The sequence below is a fragment of the Nipponia nippon genome, unplaced genomic scaffold, assembly GCF_047370975.1.
Source record: "Nipponia nippon isolate SJK-2023a ecotype South Korea unplaced genomic scaffold, ASM4737097v1 scaffold_3, whole genome shotgun sequence".
Lineage (NCBI taxonomy): Eukaryota > Metazoa > Chordata > Aves > Pelecaniformes > Threskiornithidae > Nipponia > Nipponia nippon.
In genome coordinates, this window is record NW_028262347.1 from 45,083,744 (window position 1) to 45,103,492 (window position 19,749).

The 19,749-nt window shown below is 37.3% G+C and overlaps 2 protein-coding genes across 11 annotated transcripts in view; one reads left to right on the forward strand and one right to left on the reverse strand.

Moving 5' to 3' along the window:
* Positions 1–10,512, forward strand: part of ACSS3 (acyl-CoA synthetase short chain family member 3) — a 92,465-nt gene extending 81,953 nt beyond the window's left edge. For both annotated transcript variants that reach the window (XM_087765582.1, XM_087765583.1), the window contains 5 exons: positions 3,482–3,563; positions 4,545–4,667; positions 9,087–9,186; positions 9,266–9,441; positions 9,736–10,512. In XM_087765582.1, coding sequence (XP_087621708.1) covers positions 3,482–3,563; positions 4,545–4,667; positions 9,087–9,186; positions 9,266–9,441; positions 9,736–9,801 — 547 coding nt within the window. In that variant the 3' untranslated portion in view covers positions 9,802–10,512. The remainder of the gene's footprint in view (positions 1–3,481; positions 3,564–4,544; positions 4,668–9,086; positions 9,187–9,265; positions 9,442–9,735) is intronic.
* A 3,566-nt stretch (positions 10,513–14,078) lies between these two features.
* The window catches only part of PPFIA2 (PPFI scaffold protein A2), a 352,807-nt gene continuing 347,136 nt past the window's right edge, over positions 14,079–19,749 (reverse strand). For 8 of the 9 annotated variants that reach the window (XM_087765246.1, XM_087765245.1, XM_087765241.1 and 5 more), the window contains 2 exons: positions 18,909–19,001; positions 14,079–15,070 (listed from right to left, as the gene is read on the reverse strand). In XM_087765246.1, coding sequence (XP_087621372.1) covers positions 18,943–19,001 — 59 coding nt within the window. In that variant the 3' untranslated portion in view covers positions 14,079–15,070; positions 18,909–18,942. The remainder of the gene's footprint in view (positions 15,071–18,908; positions 19,002–19,749) is intronic. The other variant, XM_087765240.1, reaches the window with a different exon arrangement.

Genomic DNA, 19,749 nt, shown 5'->3' on the forward strand with positions numbered 1-19,749 from the left:
AGTTTGAGTTCCAAAGGTAAACTTTTCTCAAGTTTAGGTGCTTTGATTCAGCTCAGTGTAGGTTTTTGGCTTGAACCTCAACTTGGGTTTGAAACTGTGCCTATTCTTTGCTAGTTAAATGGGATGAGTTGACTGTAGTTAGCTTGATCCAATATAGCTGGTAACACATTCAGATTTTAGAAAAAGCTGGCAAGCTTGTCTTGAGTTTGTATTTGGTGAAGCTCATGACTGTCCTCTCCAGAAAGAAGCAGCAATGATAAGATAGAAGACACTGCCAGAGTTATGACCATTTGAAAAATCCAAGCAAGAATAGTGTAAGGGAGGGCTTATCTTTAAACTGATAGCAGATGCAAAGGCTCAGTACTGGCTGGTTTGTGCCTTCGTATGCAGGATGAGAGAGGGAGAAGTTAACAGATAGCTGGAGAAATACAGTAAATACCTCCCAAAGGGAAACCAAGCAAAGCAACTTCTTTTTATATTGTGGAAATGATGGTGTAAGAACCTACCTCCTTCTGTCTTGGTCTTCTGTGCTCCTGTTGCATGTGAAAGGAAAGCAGGATCATGTCTGGGGCAGTCCTTACTTAGGTGTAGCTGGCACTTTTTGGTCAATACATCCTCTTAACAAAAATATCCCCAAAAGGCCTTGCGTATCAACTCAATCTTTGGACAAAGAGGCAACAGTTTTTAAATACAGAACTTTTGTAGGTGTGTGTTATGTTTCCTAGGGAGAACAGACGCAAACCCAACTTCTAAAAATGTTCCTTTTTTATGGAGGGGTTGAGGAAGGGAAGAGATGTTGACTTTCAGATTCCTATTATTTTCTGACTATCTGATTTTCTCTCTTCTGGCTCCTTTCACATAATTATGATCCAGTTCTGCTTCCCTTGGAATTCATGGGAGCAATCCCACTGACAGCAGTGGGATGGAGGTATTTTTGGCTCTGGGCATTTTAATCCTGATGTCCTGGCAAAATTCCAATACACGTAATTATGTTCTGGAAAGCTGAATTCTACCTTTATTAATTTTATTAATTATTTGTGTTTACACAGCACCTAGAAATTCTAGTCAGTCATGATGCTAAGAACTTTACTATCATGGAAGAATTGTATGTGCCCATTGCTCTGGAATGATTTTGCCTGAAAGATGGACACATGGAAGACAGCATTCAGTTTTTGTTTGGTAGATGGAATGGAGTTCTAACTGCGAGTAAGCTTTTACAGAAAGCCATTGAGGCACATCTTCAGATTGTGTCTGTATTGTGCTATGATTTGCACTATAGAGATACCTGCTGTAGCCGGTAGTTTAGCAGTGTGGTTTTCATAGACTCATGAAATATGCACTGTGGATGTACTTATCATTGCAATTTGCTTTAAAAAAAACAACCACAAGAAAAATGAAGAAACAAAATCAAGCCCCCAAAACCCCAGATGGTGGGAGCAGGGATTATATTTTTGTTGATATGTTGCGTACTTCTGTGTTTAGATTTCTAAATAGTTACAGAAAGGAGAATGTTTTTCTGATTTCAGCAATAAAATTGGTTCTTCTATTTAATGACTAACTGCAAAGTACTGAATAGAGCTGTGGAGAAATTATTAAGGACTTTGTCAATATGAATTTTCCTTTCTCTCTCATCACAAGGATATTTCAGACTGTTAAATAAATTTAAAGTGCAAAATTTGCAGTGGCTGAGGCTGTTATGAATTGCTATCCTATTAGCAACCAGGCAACAACCATAGTAACTACCATTCTCTAGTGGTTTTTCTTGAATCTAACTAAGAGATTTTTCTTTTAAACTCATACATACACAGACACCAGGATCAATATATTGTTTTTCTAATTTTTTTTTTCAAGGCAAATACTCTATAGGTCATGATTGTGTATCACAAGGGTGCTTACTAAGCTTAAAAGGCTTAAAATAGGCCAGTGAATTCCCTCCACATGGGCAGAAGCCAGCCTGCCCTCCTGAAGCCTGGGTGACCACCTAGGAAGTGTCTTGGCATTTCTGGCCTTACCTTAACCATACTTTCAGGGAATATGATTTATAGGATGTGTTGAGCCACAACACTCAGAGAAAGTAGTAATATTTATAGTAGTAAGTTCTGTTATGCTAATCGAGCTGAATTAAGCTGAAAAATTCTGGGATTGTAAAAAATCATGGATTTGAATCATTACTAGATGATATGACCTTTTCAATGTAGCTTGTACTATTTATACCATATTTAGGTAAAAAAATTGGTGTGTGTATATATATGTGTATATATATACAAAAAAATTATTCTTTTTGTAAATGTAATGTTAGAAATGTGCATGTCACTGAGCTGGTAGCACCTGTTCTTGTGACCTGAACATCATAGGAGACTTGGAACGACATCAGTGTTGCTACGCTACAGGGGCGTGTTTCACTGCTAGAGGTGTTGCCTTTTGGTGTCATAGGGGCACTATCGGAGTAGAAAATAAAATACCCCTGGCTAAAAATTTGCTGGTTAGGAATGCAGGCATATGCTAGTAAAATCTGTATGAGGCATTTATGATTTTATCTGTATAAATATGCTTGCTTGCCTGTTGTCTCTCTGTTACTAGGGTTAAGCTTCATAAAACTTGTGTTGATATGTCTGAATATGTATCAGGCAGTTCAAGTAAGCTGTATTTAACCCTGTCAGAGCTTTGAAGGAAAAAGCAACCTCTTCTTTGTTAGCTGAGACTACTGTAACTTCTCTTCTCCTGGCAGATATGTATGTGAAATATCCCATATTTTGTCATGCCCATATCCTTGACTGAAGAATGGGTGTATGGTATGCACTGAAATCTCAACTAATAACGCAATGCAAAATTTTGCAGCTTCACTTCTTAAAAAAATAAAAAAAAGTCCAGTTATTTTAGAAAGTTCTAAAAGTGACTTTTACCAGTATACTTTCAAAGAACTGTTCCAATAATTCTAATAATATTATGCACAGTTTAAATAAAAAAGCATTTTTATTCAGATTCTCATGACTGAAGTCCTTTGAGTTATATCTTTTTACAGAAACTGCAGATCTGTGCATCTGATAATTCAATTCATGTGTCTATATGTGTGTGAGTGTGTATGTGCGTTAGAGAAAGATACCTGTAATAATGAAGTTGTCTGTATCATAACATATATGCGCACATTACTGACAGATACTTCATCCCTGGAAATGTTGAAAGCTGAATGCTGATAACATATTTATAGTACAGTATATAGTGTTTACTGGACCAAGCATTATTTTACTGCACGCCAGAGATGCTTATGTTATGTAGAAGGTATGGTCTGGATACAGTTCAGAGCTATATGCATGTGATCACAGCAAATGTATGGTCTTTTTGATCTGTTATTAAACAGAACTGGTTTTTCATTGTGTAGCCAATGGTTATTTATCTGAATATGAAGTATGAATGGAAAGCATGAGTTGTACTTATTATATCTGTGTTTCTAACTACTTCACTCTGTTCTTTTTAATTTAAGGTTGCCTTTGCCTCCTGGAGCATTCTCAGGTCTTTGGGAAAATCAGGAAACATTCCAGAAGTTATATTTCCAAAAATTTCCAGTAAGAATTACAAAATGAATTATATAAACTTTTGGTAATCCTGCAGAACTTAGTGATAGTAGATTTAAACTGGATAACATACGGAATTATCATATCTTATTTTAATGGGAGATCTTTGATATACGTGTTATAGAATTAAAAACATTTCAAGGTAGAACTTTCTTCATACATACTTTAAGCTTTTGGGCACACTGTTGTGATTTTTTTAAGATCTGAAACAGAAGAAGTAAACATCAAGCTTCTGAACATAAAAGCTGGTTTATGTCATTTGATCTAATAAAAGAGATAAGCTTCACAACCTTAGACTAGCATAGCTTCAAATGTACTACTGCTGTTGACATGCAGTCATTCTAACTTAGTATCAGTCCAAAATATACACTTGCCCACTGTGCATGTAAATACATTGGAGGCTCCTTACAGAATGAGTTATGTTTCCTTGTCAGGTGAACTATCCAAGGACCGGCTTCCTTCTTTCCTTATAGAAATAGATAGATTGGTCCTATGTGAATGTCCAAAATGGAAGGTTTGGTTCAATAAAAGTGAATGAGTGAATTGATCAGGCAAATTATTTTGTGTGTGCACTTGCATGATGATGTATGTTTGGATCCAGCAAGCAGGAATATCTTTAGGGGCAATTTGACAACTGTCATTGTATTATAACAATTCCATTCTCCTTGTGTAGGTTCAGGCAATGTCCTTCTCCAAGCTGTCAGGGGTCAAAGAAAGCAGAGTGGGAAAAAATCCAGATTCATGTGTTGTCTTCTGTTCTGTCTTAGCAAAGACTACAAAACCTTTTATGGAAAGGGAGCTGCATGGTATATTATGACATACAAATGGTGAAAAATATTAGAGAATTAAATCTCTCAGGGACCAGAAACGTGTTTCATCTGAAACAATCAGTTTTGTTTGTTGGTTTCATGGGAAATGGATGGATGTTCCTAGTACTATTTCTGAGTTTATTTTTGGTTGTATTTTGTCTAGGGATATTATGATACTATGGATGCAGGTTATATGGATGAAGATGGCTATTTATATGTCTTGTCTCGAGCTGATGATGTGATCAATGTTGCCGGACACAGAATTTCAGCAGGCGCGATTGAAGAGGTGAGCATTGCCTGATAATAAAATAGAAGAGTAAAAGATGAATAAAGAAAGGTGAGACTGAAAATCTCACAAAATCTCTTGTTTTCTTTCTGCTTTTTTTGATTGGATTTGCATTGGTACTTTTAACAAAAACATTAATTGTTTCAGGTCCTTCCTATTAAGGTGCTTTCCAGGACCATAGTAAACTTAGTCAACAATAAGCAGTTTGTATCATGGGATTGATAAAACAGGCATGATTTGACATTTGAAGGTGGAGTTAAGGGGCGCTATGGTAGCATGGGAAGCATTCCTGTAAGCTCTGATACCATATTTATTTGGGAATACATTAAGGTAACGTAGGGTCAGTATGCCAGGTAGTTTCACCAGCTACTGTAGTTTCTTAGGAGCAGAAACTTTTATTCCTAAAATACATTTTTTAGTTCACATAGACTCCCATTCAGTGCTTTTTCTTGATTTGAAGAGTTTCCTTCACAGTTTCTTGAGAGCTGTTTTGTCTCTTATTGTATGAGCAGTCCTAAATGAACAATGAAAATTTCTGGAAAAAACCCTGCTGTTAAATTGAAAGTCATTAATGTAATACCCATGCAACTCAAAAAGTTGAAAATAGTGCAGTTCATAATAGTATCTGAATTTCATGTCATTGTTCACTCACCTCTCTGGAACCGCTGTGATTGATTGCCAAGTTTCCCTGATGACATATCAATTGCTTATTCAGGGAGTATAGGAAAAGGTGTGCTGGGGGGCATGTACAAGGGAAAAATACACTTTTAAGAACTCTGAATTAAACTGTTCACTGAATCACAAACTAATCTGTTACTCATTTTTTGCTTTATAATGTCTAGTAGTCTAGTGACTATTTCTTTTAAAAGCTAGAAAACTTAGAAGAGGCAATCCTTCAAGGATCAGTCAGCCAGGGAGCTGAGCCAGTCGCTGCCCTGACTTGGCTCTATGAAGCCATAAAGGTGGCTTTCAGTCTGCTTAAACCTATTTCCCTTTGAAACCAGTTTTTTGTGTTGCTCTGCTAAAGCGCAGCAGGGAATCTCATCCCTACCCCTTACTGCCCTACTGCTCAAGGGCTGAGCTGGACGTTGTTTCTTTGCTCCAGGCTGAATCTGAAGCTAGTATAACAAATGATGAATTGAATCACCTCCTCAGCTGTATTACCTTTGTATCCATTGTCCTGAGCTCAGTGTCTCTGGTTTTTTCCCTGCTAGTTAGGTCTTTCCCCTACAAATAAAAAAGGTTTCATCACTACAAAATTCTAGAAGCTTTTCTATTCACCTTTTGAACAAAGCTAAAAAACAAGAGTGTTGTTAATGCATGCACAGCAAATTGCTAGTTAAATGGGAAAGTATTAACAAGACCACAATTAGCTCTTCATTAAGATCAGTAAATACAGATTTAGAGGTTCATTGAATTGCCATCTAATTAAGTGACAGTCACCTTGTTGAGCAAGTATATTATCTGCATTTACATTATAGCTGCATTAAAAGCTTAACAAGTTTTTCCTTAGTGCTTTGACTAAGAATTTCAGCTTCATTATGTTCCAAGCAATTAGTTTCTTTGTGTAAGGTGTCTACTAGTATCATTGGAGCTCCATCTTCACTGCAGTGTAGTAGGTGTTACTGTTTACCTTGCCAATCAGTGAATGTTAGCCATTATGGTAACCTCAGCTTGTGTTCATCCATCCATCCATCCATCCATCTCTTTTGTCTGTACATCTATGGTGTCCCTGCTTGCTTTGACTCTTTCTGAAAAAGCCCAAACCAAATCTTGCCTGTCTGAGGCAACAGACTTGAAATCGAGGAATTTAGCATGAGAAATCCCCTTCCTGATGGGGGGATTTCTGTCTGCTGCCACATTAGACATCCATCCTTGTGCCCAGTGATCGTTCTAGGAATGCCATTTTATTTTCTTGAAATTTTTCTTACTTTTAAACAATTTTTAAATGTCTAGTGCTGATTCTGTTCTTCTTTTCAGCTGTTTTACATAGTTCAATAATTTTTAAATTAGTATTTACACTTTCAGTCATTTGAAATTAGTTGTCCCAAAGTCAGAGGCATGTTGACAGGATTTTGGATAGATGAGTGAAGAAAATATTGCAGTAACTGCAATATTCCATCTTAACATAAGACTTTTATGAACAAGTGACAGACTGGAATTACACAAACAAGCTACTACAAAACAAGCTGGCAACACACAAATCTCCACTGTAGGGGTCCTGTTGATGCCTGATCGGTGATTATGATACTGATGGTAATGTCAGATTACTGTGGACCTTTTTCCTATGTTTTTGTGGAAAGCACAGTTCCTCTGGTTGTAGACCTTACTAGTCTGCTTTTCCAAAATTAATTGCATTTTCTTCTTTTTTTTTTTTTTCTCTTTCTATGGCAATCAAGTTGCTGTGGTCAGGGTGAAGAAGTCAGAGCAGGAAAGAATGAGTATTTATAGCAGGAAATGAAATGTATTATTGAGGCTCTGGACTAGAAGTGACTGAAGCTCATAGGTGTATGTGATGCATTGAAACACCATGGAGATTTGGAGTTGTGTAAAATTCATTCCTGTATGATTTGTCAGTTTGGATACAATGACTTCTGGACAAAGTAGACTGCATCTGAATTCAAGTGTACTTGTCTATATTTAGCTTCAGCATTTTTGCAGCAGGCTCTTCTGCCCTTCTAGTTCTGGGATGAGCCCAGCCAGAGGTAACTCCAGGCTGTTGCACTTGCTGTTCTAGATACAGCTCATGCACATCCCGTTTCATTACTGTGAAAAATCTACAGTTCCAAAAGGTGTGCGTAAATGGTCATGCTTTTGTACTTTGATAGAGCATGCTTCTAATATTAAGCTAAGTATCTCCTATTTGCTTTTTTGTAGCATGGGACATTTCTGGGATCATAGTTTGTGAAGTGAGTCTAGCTTCTGTCAAAGTATGCAAGAAACACTTTGTGCAGATTTACTTTGCTAAAAACTACTTGGTGTGTGTTGTAGTGACCATGGCACAGAGAACCAGTTTCTCCTTCCTAGTTTGACTACAAATCTTAAGGATGGTGAAATCTGCAATTAGGATGGGTTATTGGGGACCGTTTGAATTGTTTCTTCCACCATCATTTTCACAACCAGGTCACACAGGAGCCCCTCTTTTGTTAATTGGAACAGCAGTGATTCAGCTTTTTCTTCCTTCAGTTTTTTTTTCTCCTGTCTTCTCTGTACTTCTGTCTTTTTTCTTCATGCTCATGCCATTGTATAAGTAGCCAATGCAAATGTGATGTTCCTACTCAAAAAAAAAAAAAAAAAAAAAAGCCTTTTTTCTTAAAACTTCTTTTAGTCTTCCTTTCAGTCATCCCACTGCCTTTGATTTTGACAACACAGTATTTGAAGATCTGTTATTGGCAAATGTGTAGTCCTTGTATGCACAAATAAATTAATATGCAGAGTCACATTATGTGACCTCTGTGTAGACTTTATGTAGGGTCATGCTAGGTCCTCTTTGTGGTTGAGTACAGAGGATATGTTGAAAGCACTGTTGACAGCAAGATGCCCCAAGGGACACTGATAACTACATGAAAAGAGCCAGTTGCTTTGGAAGAGGATTCACAACTGCCGGCATCTTAAATCCAACTTTGTCCCAGACTTAGTGACAAACTTCTCAGTATGTACTGAGACATCTTGGTGACTTTTTTCCCAGGAAGTGAGAACCTCAGCTGGCTAATAGGAAAGAAAACAGAATCTCTCACTTTTTTTCCTAAAAGAGAGTTGGAGAAATTAGAGCTACTGTCCATCACTTCTATAATTGTGTAAACGTGTCGTAGGAAGGAGGGGACTCTGGTTTAATTCCCTTTCTTGTCTAAGGAGGCTGAGACCTAATGTTTCCAAGAGAGTGAGCTGAACTAGGCTGGCTGCAAGCTGAGGTTGGGCCTGTATTTGGCTTTGGTTGAAACTATGCCTTTGTGCAGCAAAGAATGAAAAAAACGGAAGGAGCCAGAGAGAATGAACCAATATGACTTTATAGCCCTGTAGTAGGAGTGCTGCTGTGGTTTTGGTCCTTACTCCACGCACTTAACTCCATGTTACTTGTAATGGTAGACTAATGTTATTTGTTCCAGCAAAGATCTCACTAACAAAACCAAAGATGTGATACTCTCCCAAAGCTGTAAGGAAATCACCTTTGCTTTGTTCTATATTTGTACCTTGTGCTGCCATAGGTTTTATTTCTTATGTTTGTTTGAAAACTACACCCAAGTGTGTATGAAAGTATGTGCATCTGCAACATGTGTAATTGGAATCCTGAGGTGTACTGACTAAATACTTTTTGCTGTCAAAACGTAAGAAATAAGTCTATTTTTTATGTCCATGCCTATGGAATTTTTTCACTGAAATATTCAATTATTCAGTTTAGTTTTGTTTTCTGTTCCTCAGTGTCTTCTCTTCCATCACGCTGTGGCAGACTGTGCTGTTGTGGGCCAGGAGGATCCCTTAAAAGGACATGTTCCATTTGCACTGTGTGTACTGAGAGAAGGTGAGAGCTCGCTGCTACTGATGTTACTAAGACTTGCAAAAGTCCCAGAAAGGTTAAAGGATGTGAACTTCTTCACTAGATATAAAGACAGAAGAGGAGAAGATTTTGGAAGAGATTGTTGAGCGAGTTAGAACTAACATTGGTCCAGTAGCAGCTTTCCAGAAGGGGGTGTTTGTGAAACAGCTACCCAAAACACGCTCTGGCAAGATACCACGTTCAGCTCTTTCTGCACTTGTCAGTGGAAAGCCATATAAGGTAAGTTGGAGATGTATGCTTTAATGAATGAGGCACACCTGTGCATCCAGGCACAACATCATGGTTTCGATTCTCTAGACCATTGTGCAACTGGTCCATGACTTCAGGTAGTACATTATATTGTATTTGTACTGTAGCTTACCCAAAAGATTTTCATGTTCCAGAGCTTTCCAGATGCTTTTTCTTGATTGCTTTTGAAGGCTAGATTTAGAAGATTCTCTGAATTAAATTCCGTTTTACTGTTGAAGGACGGCAATCTACTATCACATGCTTCTGTGTATTCTTCCTTTTCAGATAACACCGACCATTGAAGATGCTGGCGTGTTTAAACACATTGAAGAAGTGCTAAAGAAAAATTAAATGGGATAATACCTTGATAACAAACGTGTCAGTTACTGAAGTATACAAAGAGACTTTCTGTTAGGAAATACCACATTTTAAAAACTAGTAATGATTTGGGACTAAATTTTTTTGCTTCAGAAATGTTACTGTCTTCTCTACCATATTGTCATAGCCAACGAAGCATACTAAAGTCTCTGCATGTTGTCATTATATGCTGGATATTAAGATTGCTAAGAATTGTAAATAGAATTCATACATGTCTATAGCCATAAAGGGAAGGAGTCACTAGATTATCGATCTCATATGATGCCATGTTAACCTTACATTTCAATCCGTTATTGTATAATGTGACCAGTAACTTGAGTTTGGCTAAAACAGCTTACAAAAGGTAAGTCATGAACTGAGGACAGCAATAAATAGGAATTCTAATATGAAAATTATTGCAGACATAAATTGTCTTCACTTGTAAATTATGAGCCTTTATGTCTTTTAAATTTTTATAAATTTTTAAATTAGTTTTCTTGATTCCACTGATTTTTTTTTTTCCTAAGTCTTTCTGCTATAAATTAGATTCCTATAATTTTTTTACTCAACAACTTTCTGAAGTGTCTTTTTTGTAGAAGGAAAGATAATTTCTCAGTTTCAAATCTGTGAAAATCTTGCTTTATCTGTAGTAATATTCAATAAAACCCATGTATTTTAAATAAAGGCAGGCATTTACCCTTTGCATTTTCTGATAATTTTGTTGTTTTGGTTTGTATCACTTACGATAAGGATAACCAGAATGTGCTTTTGCTGACATAATTAGACATTTCAGGCTCACTGAGATAGGCATAACCAAGAAATTTAGCAAATACAAATACTAGGTAGCCCACTCTTGACTTTATAGGCCAATACAAAATACTTCCAGGGTTCTCAACAAACCAGGGGATGAAGGATACACTCTCTACATGTGTTACTTCTCACGCTGCATGTTTTTAATTGAACAATAAATGTAAAAATCCTTTTTAAAATATACATTCACAAAAAAGTTTAAAAGCAGAGAAGTTACTCAAAGTCGGCAATCCTTTCCAGAGGAAGAAACAGTAAGCAATATGCAAATTCAGATGATGTTGGTATAAAAGAGAGGTTCCCTACTTAGGCTAAACTAAGGTAGAAGTTAAGTCTAGACATATTTTGCTATGACAGTGTGTCCTCAAAAGAGTCCAGAAATACTGTTATCTCCTATTGGGTAGAGGTAAGGATGATAGCCCTCTTAAAGTGATAAAATAAAGCAGCAGATTGATGTAGGAGCTAAAAGGTGATAGATAGCTGCTAATTAACATGAGCCATACCCTGATGTTGCCTTCTGCCTGTGACCTTTTTGTAGAGTCAATGAGCTCTACCAGTTACATAGGAAGTGAATAAAATGTCCCTGTGTTTTTTCACTAGGGACTGCATGCAGCTGAGCCAACTGTGTTGAAGCAGGTCATAGAGTCATATAATAAAACAGCCTAGTTTAAATCTGTGCTGTACTTGTTTTTTGCCAGATAATTGCATAAGGTAGCCACCCTGCTCAGCTATTTGATTTAGCTGAAAATCACAATCTGAACAGGGAGTAAAAGCATTTAAAGACTGAGTAAAGGCTAATGATGCTCTGTGTTAGATACGCTAACTATAGAGGTTAGTGATTTATTTGTGGGAGTAATTTTGCTCCTCAGAGATGTCCTGTTAACTTTCTTGAAGTACTTCTTATATAAGTTCAAGTTAGTTGAAGACATTATTTTTTTCTGGATGTGTTATTCAAGTACCAAGGCTTTAACAGGAAGCCCATGCCAAATAATGGAGTGCCTTGTAGAGACTGCTGCGTATTTTTCGTTTTCACAATGCTATGACTTTGCAACCTATGCTGAACAGTTACAGGGCAAGAGAGAGATCTTGGGAGTTGTCACTGATGTTTTTGTTTGTTTTTTTTTACATCAGTGAGAAACTACAAGGGTCTTATCACAGAGAAACTGTGGCACATTCACGAGGCACATGGATGCTTTTTTTATACGATGAAAGCTGAGAAGTTGTGTATGTTTGCTGTAGTTATCCCAGCTGCAACCATCATGGTGTAATTGCAAAAGCAGGGGAGGGGAACTAATTAGTGAGAGCACAAGCCCTCTAGTAAAGATACTGCAATAGGATGTAAGAGAAGAGAATTAATTTCCTAGATCTTGTATAGTGTTCCCAATGACATCTCATGTTCCTATACCAGTTTCTCCATTTGTAAGGAAAGGTAACCTGTTTTCTAATTTGGGGCTCTTCTTTTAAGGAAGAAAGAATTAATCTAAGACTTAAAAAAAAAAAAAAAAAAAAACAAACCAAAAAAAACAACAAAACAAAACAAACCCAAAAACATTACTAATGGATATTTAGGCACTTACCTTTCTGAGGGGCTATTAGTATTAGTAGCTCATATAGTATTGACAAGAAACAATTATCCAACAGAAATGTTTGTAATAACTTCTGCTTTCTGAGGAAGCCTGAGCGTGTTTTGGTTTTTTTTTTTAATTTTTGTTTTTTTATTCTTTTTTTTTTTATTTTCTGTTTTGGTGGGAAGCATTTAAGATCAAGACTGGGATAAAACAGAGGAGCAGCATGGGCGAGTGTACTCACTCTGCTACCACCCTATTACTGTGGAGGATTCCAGAAATGCCAAATGTCTCATTCACCAGCATTCAGAAAACCCAGATGAAGAAAGCCACATTATTGCAGCAGTACAATATGCAAAAATAGTTGTCACAAGGGCATTGCTTTTGTTTTCCAGAGGAGCCTTTTGCTGAGGAACTGTGACTGCAGAATTCTTTGTCTACAGCTTTAGCTTTGTGCCGAGCTGGAGAAGGGGACAAGGAGTAGTCAGTCTTGTGCACGGCTCTGGTGCTGCCCAGCAACCTGGTTACACCGTCAAGGAATAACAAGCCCATTTAACAAGTGGTAGGAGAGCACTGATTTGAATTTTGTTTTTAGAGAGAAGCAGCATGTGGGTAGATTTGAATGGTCAGGGAATTATTGAAACTTGGCTGGAAGAGGTTGATGTAATAATTATTGCCAGTGTGCTGAAAGGGTCGGAGCCAACTAGGCAACATTTAGCATAGCCACAATTTCTAGCTGTTGAGAATAGAGCTTCAGCTCATATGGAGGAAACAGACATGTACTAGGAGATTTTATATGTTAGCCTTAGATCAAAACTGAAGTCACAATAATACTATTTTAAAAAATAGATTTTTAATTTTTCTGGTCTGTTTTCTTCCACTATGGAAATAAATAATTTGGGGGTGCCGTACTCCTGGGGCAGGATACCTGCAGCTTGGTTGCAAAATCTTGCTCATTCTTTTCCCCAACACATCTCATTCCCCTCTGCCCCCTGAATTTGAGCATCAGCTGTGACAATGCGGGCTGAAATGGAAATTTTGTAACACGGGAGCTGGCGGTTACGAGGGGAAGTGTATTCAAATGATACTGCAACCACTGGAAACGGTGTTTGCATTGCTTTACTTTGTGACATTATGGACTAAAATAATCCAAAAGGAGCTTGAGGGAGGAGAAGGAGCATCAGCAACGATGTCGGTTAAAGCCCGAGGAACTGTACATAAAAAAGAGCCATGTCTTCATACAGTTGTGTGCTAACCCAAGGCATCGTATCGTACCCATCAGCAAGTTCAGTGCTCCCTCTCGTGGCAGATTCTGACCAGTAAATCCATCGTAACTCATACCTGTTAGTGGCAAAACGTGCTTATGCTTAGCTATGAGAAGTATCTGGCATCCAACTATTGTAATGCTACTACATACCAAGCTTAATAGACTTATAAACACAAGTAGCACTGAATTCTTTTTTATTGACATTGGGGGAGAAAAATCTTTCACCATCTGATTGACTGAAGTTTGCCAAATGAAAATAGACAAAACAAATGTTTATGTACGTGCAAACATTGCAGATCAAACTGCTAAAAGAAATAACTAAAAGACAGGTCTTGAGCTAAGATCAAGCAGCAGAAAAATAGCAAATAGGTAAATGACTATTAAGTAGGTCTTACTTTGAAACTTCCCATTTAAACAAAGAATAAACAACAATAACACCACCAAATAAAGCCACAGCAGGTAATAGTTGCTCTTCTAAACTTTTGTACACTATATATTAATCACTCTGTCTTTCAGTTATTTCCTCTGATAAAACTGACTTCTGTGAAGTCTCAGCAAGGCCATCTTGGCTAAAAGCATAACGTTAGATAGGAGCCTGTCTAATGCCCTGTTATAATGAAGAAATGGTGGGGTTTGGCTTCTCTTTTCTTTCATTGTCTTTGTTGAATATATCTGGAAACGAGAACCTGATTCTATGCAAATACTAGATTTAATTTTCCAATGCTGGCTGGTGTCTGAAGATCCTGGAACGAAAAGGTGGCTCTTGGTAAAGCAAGATTCTTCTTGGTCCGCAGGTAACATAGAAGAAAGTTTTTGGTTTTTGTATAAATCATGTTTTATTAAATTGCTTTTGTTTTTTTTTGTAAACAGTTCTTCTGGGTTTATTTGTTAAGAGGTGAGCCATCATGGTGCTTCTCTATAGATATCTGACATTTCCATTTTGTCTTTAGAGGTCCATTTTGGCTCCAGTTCCAGGTTATGTCATTCTATTATACATCATCAGAGGCAGGTGTTCAACTTTAAATATTGACAGATTTTCTCAGTAGGAACATGTTGAAGCTTCTAACTCTGCTAAACATATTCATTTGACTGTTACAATCCAAAAACTGTAAAAATGGTGGAATGGAAAGATACAAACAGTATTATTGACACTGTATTGTCAAATGTTTGCACTGAGACCCCATGTACCATAGATTTTATTTTTAAAAAATCATATTTATATCCATTTACATAAGACTTACACATTTTAAAAGAAATACATACACAGTAAATACGTAAATGTCTAGTATTTTACAATAAAACAGATGGAACAATGTAAAAATGAGTGGCTTCATTTGATAAAAGCTTTGGATGTGCACTACTGCCAAATTTCTGATGACAGAGATGCTGAGAGGAAGGGGGGAGGTTGTTTTGTTTTTCTTTCTTTAATAGTAATTTAGTTGTTTGTTTTTTTTTTTACTCTTGTCTTAAACTAACCAATACATGAAAGGAACATCGTATGTGTTTGTCTGATATACCTTATGTGTTCTCTTCCCTATTACCCTGTTCTTGCAGAGAGTTTTAATGCTCTTTTTCCTAAGTAGTGGTAGTGCACTTCAGGTAAAGTAGAAGAAAGAGATGACATCTAAGGGAAAAAATAAACAAACATTAGTTAGCGAGATTCATGATTCTAATTTGATCTAGGATGCAATGACACCAGAAAATATTATAGCACTAAGTAAGCTATTGCATGGTTTACTAAAACATGAGTTTTGAGTATCTGAGGGAGACATGCATTTGTTGTTTTAGATCTGCAACATAAATCTATTAACAATGCATTTTAATCTTTACTAATGTATACTGATTCTTGTCCTAGATTGAAACAAACTCCTGCTTATGTTCATTTTACGGTTGTTTTCTTGATGTTTTGATTCAGCACTGGGGTTAATTTCCTGCATCTGTAGACTTTTGCCTGTTTGGCAGAAGGCTGAACACACATCTTAAGTGCATAGACCTTGTTGATATACTCTCTGATTCTCCTTTTTCACTGCAGCTTGATACATTTATCTTTTTCCACCCTGATGATTTCTTTGCTATGGACCAGCTGTTTCTAGATTATCATTCATGTCTTTTTGGAACTCTTCTTCTCCATCTGTCTTTACAAATCCTCTTTGGAACCCTTCATTGATAAAGTACATACTTGATTTTACCAGATCCCCTTTGACATTTCATTAGAAGAGTGAAACTAGTATGTTCTATTGCTCCAGCCTGTGGCAACAAAACTGTCCTGGCTGAGCCTTCTGACTTGGTGGTGACAAGTATTTCATAAGAGAAAAGTGTTGGGAAAGCGTAGGCAGTGTGACTGCCACATCCACTGGTTGTGTAATGGCATTGCAGATGCTCAGCTGGGCAGCATACAGCCACCACAGCAGAGAGCTTGACCCGTCCTGTGTGCTCGCTCTGTGGTACACTTTGTTGCAAGATTAAATGGCCAGACACCAGCAGTCTTAAATGTTCTTAAATTTCTGATCTTGAGAGTGCACTCAAACTGGGCTGCGCAGAGTATGCTCATGTAACTGTTCTGAGAATGACAGTTCATGGTTTCTGGCAGCTTGTCATGGTGGTTTCAACAAATGTTTTTAAAAAATACCTGAAATGCAACTTGAAAGCATATGAATTGAACCCAGCTGTTGTGAAGAAACGCCCTAAGACACTGTGAGATTGTACCTAATTCATATTGTTGGCATAAACTATTTTGAAATACAAGGCTTTGACATTCTCTGTAAGAAAGGGGAGTAGCAGAATGCAAGAATCTGCACCCTGCTGTGATGACAGGCCATCTTGACAGGCCGTGCATGTTCCACGTGCAACCCATTTGCAGCTCTCTTTTCAGTCTGCTTTTCATATGCATATTCCCCTTTAGTATCAAAAAAATTCTCTTATATTGCTGTTGTATGATAGTTCATCCAGCTATCCATCCCCTCTGCTTCTTAGTTAGAATCAGTCCCTGATTCTGTGCATGCACATAGTTTAGTCACCAGAGTAACACAACTACTGATGCATTCTAGGCAAAGTGTTACAATCCTGGGTCTCGGTGTGACCTGGATCTGGAAAATTTCAGGAGGCGTGTTGTAATGAATAATCTCTTTTGTCCAAGTATCAATCAGTTCCTTCCATGAAGAAACTGTTACTCAGGAACTGTGATCACAAAATTCTGAAAACTCTTCTGTTGCACTTCAACCAACTTCACTTTCCCCATATGAGCAGTTTTTGTTTATGTGTTCATCCCTGAGATTCAGGTAATTTGTTTAAGTTTTCAAGGTTGATATCATAATGAAGGAAATCTTTTCCCTGCATATTTGTTATATCATTTACTGAAGTCCAAAATTATTTTACCTTGTTCTTTGGTTTCTAACCTGCATGACATTTTGAAATTGCACTTACAAACAGTGCATATACTTAAGTTCTAGTTCACACCATCTTGTTGCTTCTCTAAAAGGCGTATATGGTAAGTGAAAAGAAATAGTAGTATATTAGTGTCAGTCATCCTCATATATTAGCCTTTACAATTTAGATGTAAATTTGATAGAGGTCTCAAGCATTTAAGATTAGAATGTGATTGGCAGAATAGTGGACAAGCAGCAAGTACTGATGTGATACATATCACTGATACTTGAAACACTACTAATACACCTGTAGACATTGAAGTTAACTTGTACAGCTTGCATAACTTCGCATAAACATCTTTTTGCTCAAAGACATAACTCCTATATACATATAGTGCCAGCAAAGTTTGCTACTTTACTTCTGTTTGTGGATTGCTACTTTTTAGACAATTTTTGAATACAGTGGGGATAAACAGTTTGGATAATCTTAAGTTAATTTTCATTAACATACCAAATTTCAATTTCTGCCCTTGTTGCACTCTTCAAACCTATTGGAAAATACCACCTCATGTGCCTGGCCCCTTACTGGGGGTCTGGTCTAATAGATAGCTTGGTGTTTGAACTTAATTTCTTGGTCATACTTTATTGCTTTCAACATTGGAATTCTGAAGCATATAGGAGAAAAGATATGCATCTCTGCTATCAGTTCTGCCCCCACTGAACCCAGTGAGAGTACTGTCATTGACTTTACTGAGATAACACCAAGCTCTAATCTACACATACATACACATAAAAAGATTTATATAGTTTAGGTGCTTCATCATTTACTTTGTAGGACCAGCTGCTAAACTTACTTATTTTAGAAAAAAAAAAAAAATCTCCTGTTCTGTGCTTATTTTTCAGTGGTGGCATGAAAAGTTCCCTTTTCTGCTAGATTAAGATTTTAAACTCTTGCAGTCTGCTGAAGATCTATGAAGTAAGGCTCATGTCATCGGTAGGATCCTGAGCAATCTACATTTTCCACTGGTAATTTCTGCTGTTCCTAAGCACTTTTTGAACATGCCCATAATTAGTAAAATCTCAATGGCCCCAAGCCTCTCTCAGTCTTGGGAATCTAAAAAAAAAAAACCAAACCACTTTCTTGCAGATTTTGGCATGTCTTGCCTACAATATGTAACAGCTATCGAAGCATGTTTAATGCCTGGTGAGGTTTTGTGCTATCCAAATATTCTTTCCAGCTCCCCTACACTCCCCTGAGTAACTAAATGGAAAACTGTTTTACTGAGAAAATATTAGCATGAAATGGTGCCATATTGATGAAAGCGCTCATCATGTTAGTATTTTTTGCAAAACTTGTGATGTAGCAGAAAACAATGTATTTCCACAGAACTCTGGAAGAGTGAATCTGTGAGATTCATAGCCATGTTCAAAAGATAAGTGGTGAGAAATGCAACATGAATTCCAGTACTAGATTTGATCCAAAGTTGCATCGAGCTCAGAATATCCTTTCTTTGCCACTGGTCAATTCTGAGTGATTTGAGAGGTGCAAGAATCTCTATAATAGATAACTTTGGAAGATTTTCTGTATAGGGGAAGTTTTGTTCTAGCTTTATGCAGCTACCTGATGTTCTAAATTGAACCATATCTCTCATCTAAAAAAAAAAAAAAAAGTAAATCTCTTCTGCTTTACTAGCTTTTTTTTCCCCCTCTCCCTAGCTCCTCGTAGAACTACTTCAAGTTCTCATAAAGTAAATTCACTCCCTGTGCCTACTGCTGTCTGTCCAATTCTAGCTTTGAGAGCATACAAAATACGTTATGGTCGGTGAGATATCATTTGAACAGAGTTGCCTGAGAACTTTTGTCTTATCTGCTAAAGTGGTTTCAGCAGAAAGAACCTGCTGTTTGAGATGGGGAAGAGAATAGCGTAGCATCTCCTGGACTGAGCTTGAGACTGCTGTCATGATCAAATGACCACCCTAGTGAGTCTGAGTTAGGTCCTCTGCTCCATGCTGGCTCTTGCTTGAATAATGCCAAGGAATATTGGGTGTAGTGTACAGTTATAAAGAGCTTTCATGATGGCCCCTTATGAATACTCACAACAATTCAGTGCTGGCTTCTTTGCTAGGCCTTGTCAGCATGAGTATGTGCGAACTGTTGAGCTGTCTAACCTCTGCAGTCGTGATGAAGCAACTGCAAATTGCAAAAAAAAAAAAAAAAAAAAAAAAAAAGAAACAAACCAGAACCTCTTTAGAATCATGAAGAAAATAAATCAGTCTGTTTCCCACTGGAAGGGTGGCTATTAAATTGCTCTGTAGCTTTCTATGACATGATCTGGGCATGGTCTAGTTCAGAACTCAGAGTTTCTTCATGTCTGGTGTACTATTGAAATCCATCTTAAGTGAATACAGTTTAAAACTCAGTTTTGTCTTTATTTTGTTACAAGTCCTAATACTGTACCTGTCATGCTGTTTAAATACTATAGCAGTCTTAGCACTGGGAGATAGGAAGCCAAATCCTGGATGAAGATGTAGGTCTTCAAAGCTACCTACCTTTAAGTCTACTGAGTTCAGTACCCAGCTCAATACTAAACTGTTTGGAAGACCTCAAGTAAATCACTAAGTCTCCCTTGTGCCTTAGTTCCCCATCTGTAAAATGGGAATATCTTCCACGTCATAGCATGGCTAGAAGATGAAATCCATGAATGTTTGTAAGGTTCTTAGCTACTACAGTAAAGTGGGCCATGGAAATGGCTAGGGAGCTAGTACCTTTATTTCTACATGGAATTTGCCTTGCAATGGATTCTTGTGTTACAGCTTCATCATTGGAAAAAAGTGCAGGATTAAAAGCAAAGCATGCACATGAGCAGTGGAGTCAATGGAATTCAATGATGTATTCAGTAAATTATTCCATCTGTAACTGCAACTATAAAGTATTGTTT